Source organism: Clupea harengus, chromosome 12 (genome assembly GCF_900700415.2).
Source record: "Clupea harengus chromosome 12, Ch_v2.0.2, whole genome shotgun sequence".
Lineage (NCBI taxonomy): Eukaryota > Metazoa > Chordata > Actinopteri > Clupeiformes > Clupeidae > Clupea > Clupea harengus.
Window position 1 is genome coordinate 29,864,573 of NC_045163.1, and position 5,000 is coordinate 29,869,572.

General features: G+C 47.1%; 1 protein-coding gene across 2 annotated transcripts in view; it reads left to right on the plus strand.

Annotated features, from left to right (window-relative positions):
* The window catches only part of plppr1 (phospholipid phosphatase related 1), a 50,453-nt gene that overhangs the window by 35,609 nt on the left and 9,844 nt on the right, over positions 1–5,000 (plus strand). For both annotated transcript variants that reach the window (XM_031578012.2, XM_031578013.2), the window contains exon 4: positions 3,130–3,262. In XM_031578012.2, coding sequence (XP_031433872.1) covers positions 3,130–3,262 — 133 coding nt within the window. The remainder of the gene's footprint in view (positions 1–3,129; positions 3,263–5,000) is intronic.

Sequence of the window (5,000 nt, forward strand, 5' to 3'; positions counted from 1 at the left end):
TCTCTGTGCTGCTCAGCTTTAGGCTGGAGCCTGGCTGAGTGAAGTGTTGTGTGCAGGACAGGTAGTGTACACACACACACACACACACACATACACACACACACACACACACACAGCCCCCAGCTTGTAGTCACATGACCACTCTGGTTCTGACCCAACACCCATCTGCTGCAGTAGCCTATAATGAGCTGCTCTGTGATGGACTCTGTGTGTTCTGTGACGGACAGTGGACATACAGCTGTGTGTGTTCTGTGATGGACAGTGGACCGTAGAGCTGTGTGTGTTCTGTGCTCTGTGATGGTCAGTGGACGTACAGCTGTGTGTGTTCTGTGCTCTGTGATGGTCAGTGGACATTACAGCTGTGTGTGTTCTGTGACGGACATACAGCTGTGTGTGTTCTGTGATGGACAGTGGACCGTAGAGCTGTGTGTGTTCTGTGCTCTGTGATGGTCAGTGGACGTACAGCTGTGTGTGTTCTGTGCTCTGTGATGGTCAGTGGACATTACAGCTGTGTGTGTTCTGTGACGGACATACAGCTGTGTGTGTTCTGTGCTCTGTGATGGTCAGTGGACATTACAGCTGTGTATGTTCTGTGACGGACATACAGCTGTGTGTGTTCTGTGCTCTGTGATGGTCAGTGGACATTACAGCTGTGTGTGTTCTGTGACGGACATACAGCTGTGTGTGTTCTGTGCTCTGTGATGGTCAGTGGACATTACAGCTGTGTGTGTTCTGTGACGGACATACAGCTGTGTGTGTTCTGTGATTGACAGTAGAGCTGTGTGTACACACTGTGTTCTCTGTGCACATTCCTCTTCCCCAGAGGTGATTTGTTATTGTTGTAACAGGTTACACAGAATACATCTTGGAAACAACTTTGGCGTTTCTCTCCACATTGTGATTCTTTCTGGTGTTTTGCTCAGAGCAGCGCCAGCACAACTGACAATCAGAGAAAACCTCCAAATGCTTCCTGTAAGCGCCGCATAGAACACATACAAATCCACACACACACACTCTCACACACACACACACACACACACACACACACACACACACACACACACACACACTCATGTACACACACACACACACACACACACACACACACACACACTCATGTACACACACACACACACACACACACACACTCATGTACACACACACACACACACACACACTCACTCACACACACACACACACACACACACATACAAATCCACTCGCACTCACACACGCACACGCACTCGCACTCGCTCACGCACGCGCACTCGCACACGCACACGCACACGCACACACTTATTATGTCTCTGGCAGTAGGTCAGAGTTTTGAAATCAGTCACAGTCATACAATTCACCAAATTAATCACGGAATACAGCTTGCAATAATGTCCCCATGAACCAACATAACCACGCTGGTTGAATGGAAGTTAAATGTGTGTGTGTGTGTGTGTGTGTGTGTGTGTGTGTGTGTGTGTGCGCGCAGTTCACGTCAATGCATTTCTCCCTTTAATCAGTGCGTTACAGTGCATGCTAAGGATTGGTTGGCGGCTTTAATCAGGAATTCTCGTGCCGATCACTGGGTCAACAATTCCTGTTTACCACTGATAACGACCCACAATGCACCTGACACTGGCATGGACACGGAGGCAGATCGAAGCCAAGTTCAGCTGCGTGTGAGGCGTCCGTGCGCTAAAGCCTTTGGATGCCTGGATGCTAAACATGAGGGCTGAACTGACTGCAGTAAATAAACAAACAAATAAACAGAAATCTAATAAAATAAACAAATAAACAGAAATCTAATCAAATAAATCCCACCGTGTCTTTGATCGGGGGAGAATGGCGTTTAGTGCTCTGTCCTGGGGCAAAACAAACACTCCACTACCCTTTCTCCCCCTTTCTCCCCCTTTCTCACCTAGGATTAAGGTTAGAATTTAGGTTACGGTTGGGGTTAGGGTTAGGACTTAGGTTAGGGTTGAGGTTAGTAGTTAACTGTTACTACTTCTCAGTTTCCAGCGATATGTCCAACTTGGTCATCTTTTTTTGCTTTACTATAATCCAGTTACTTCTTTCAACAGTAATGCCCATGGTGGCTACTGCTCGCTGAGGGCAGCACTGGGCACTGATGTTTGCCAACAGTAATGCCCATCTCGCTGAGAGCAGCACTGGGCACTGATGTTTGCCTACCCACTGAAACGCGTGAAGTGCCCATGCAGGGTTCAAGGGCATGTGAAGGGCAGCGGGACAATGCAGACGGATCCTTTGGGCTCCTGAAAGCTGCTTGAAGGCAGACGGCATAACATCATGCTTCTTGGCAAGTTTGAAAGCCAGACCAAGCCACACGAGGTCTTAAGTACAGAGGCAACTGGCCTCTGTGAGCATGTGTCTAGCCGAAGTGATCTAAAGACATCGCATCCTGAAGAGAAAGAGACAGGGAGTTCTCGTCTCGTTCCCAGTCTCTTTCGCTCAGTTTGATTTCCAGTCTTCGTTTGGTTATTGCCATAAGACTGCTGTGGAAATGGCTCTAGAATTGCTTCATAATGCACACACTATCAGTGCCAGGGCCAATATCAGTAATGTTTATTATTTTACTATCCAAATTGTCTGATCTCACAAGGTTGGCAATATAAAAACTGTCCCTACAAGCCTAATGTGGAAGCATTTTACCTGGGGGGGGGGGGGGAGCAGAGGCAGGCAGATAATACAGACACAGAATCAATCAAATGTTTCACACATACAGTACACAGCAGTTGGGCCCCTCACTGCCTGTCTCTGCGCTTCAAAGAAGTCTGAGTGTTGAAAATGGTCACACGTTTGATTGTGAATGTTTAAGCTAAAAAGTGTTTTTTACTTCAAGTTACTTCAACTCTGTGGAATGAGAAGAAAAAGATGTGTGAAGAGTTCTAAATTAAACTTTATTATTATTATTATTATTATTATTATTATTATTATTATTTATGATATGAGTTTTGTCAATGCTAAGAAAGTGTAAAATGTGTATACATTGTAAGTCACACATTTGTAAGTCGCTTTGGATAAAAGCGTCTGCTAAATGACTAAATGTAAATGTAAAAGAAAGAGAGTCTGTTGGCATGACTTGCGTCCTCCTGTCCCCCCCCCCCCCGTGTGCAGATCTTCGTCGGGGAGATGTCCATGTTCATCATGAAGTCCACCCGCGAGGCGCTACTGGTCCAGGAGAAGACCCTGATCACGGGGGAGTGCTGCTACCTCAACCCCCTCATACGCAGAATCATCAGGTTCATCGGTGAGACTGCGCTCAGCTGGAGCTCACACACACACACACGCTTTAAAGATATACAGTATTGCATTTGCTATATGTCATACGGTATTGCATTTGCTATTTGCGTAGTTTCATAGTTTGGTTATTTAGTAAATGGGTGGTCAGTATTATGCAGTCAAACTGTGCAGAGTTTAGATGAGATGCACCTGCCAGACATTGAACACCAAGATGCAGGATACACCTCCCTCAAAACAGACACACACACACACACACACACACACACACACAGGATACACCTCCCTCAAAACAAAGCAAGATGCAGGATACACCTCCCTCAAAACAGATGCAGGATACACACACACACACACACACACACACACACACACACACAGGATACACCTCCCTCAAAACAGATGCAGGATACAGGATACACCTCCCTCAAAACAGATGCAGGATACACCTCCCTCAAAACAGACACACACACACACACACACACACACACACACACACACACACACACACACACACACACACACACACACACACACACACACACACACACACACACTGGATACACCTCCCTGTAAACAGGAGCACTTAAGGGCCATGGAAAGAGCGAGTGTGTGTTGATGTGAATCACTTCAGTAGTACTGAATGTCTCGTTCAAATGGACGTTGGAATGAATAAAAGCAATGAGCAATAAGACTCATGTAGTTTTCCATTCATCATCCTAGATAGGAACGTTTGGGATGTTGTTGTTGTTTATTTCCTGTTCCTTGTTTACTGCAGCCCCTGACCTATTTTCTCCCAGTCAAATCCACTGGGGAAGTCAGTCAGTCATCAATCTATATTTTCTTGCTTGGCGGGAATTGTCAGGATTGCAAGCTGCCTATCCTGGAGTAGATTCCAGATTAGATTTCAGCTCTGGCAGAGTCAACCCCTTTGCTGTAGCACACACACACACACACACACACACACACACACACACACACACAGAGACACACACACACAGAGACACACAGAGACACACAGAGACACACAGAGACACACAGAGACACACAGAGACACACAGAGACACAGACACAAGCCCTTTCCTGTAGCACACAGACACACAGACACACAGACACACAGACACACAGACACACAGACACACAGACACACAGACACACAGACACACAGACACACAGACACACAGACACACAGACACACAGACACACAAGCCCTTTCCTGTAGCAGGATTAGCAGACCTTAATGCATAATTCAGAGGCAGGACAGGTAATGGTGTCCTCTGAGGCCTGAGCCAGTAATGACATGGACCATTGTATCGAGTCCCTCTCTCTCTCTCACACCCAGTGCTCACAGTGCTCTCTCACACCCACACACACACACCCACACACACACACACACACACACACACACACACAGTGCTCTCTCTCACACACACACACACACACACACACACACCCAGTGCTCTCTCACACACACACACACACCCAGTGCTTGCAGACAATCTTCCACACTAGTGACCAGAGAATGTGCAGCTCCTTTGTCTTCGGCGGAGGCCATTGTTCTTGCCTTCGCTCTGACAACGGGAGGCTGTGTGAATTATAACAGCGCTCACTGTGTGTGTGTGTGTGTGTGTGCGCGTGCGTGCGTGCGCGTGTGCGTGTGTGTGTGTGTGTGTGTGTGTGTGTGTGTGAATTATAACAGCGCTCGCTCGAGAGTTACAATTTCATGGTGAGGCAAGCAAGCCTGATAATCT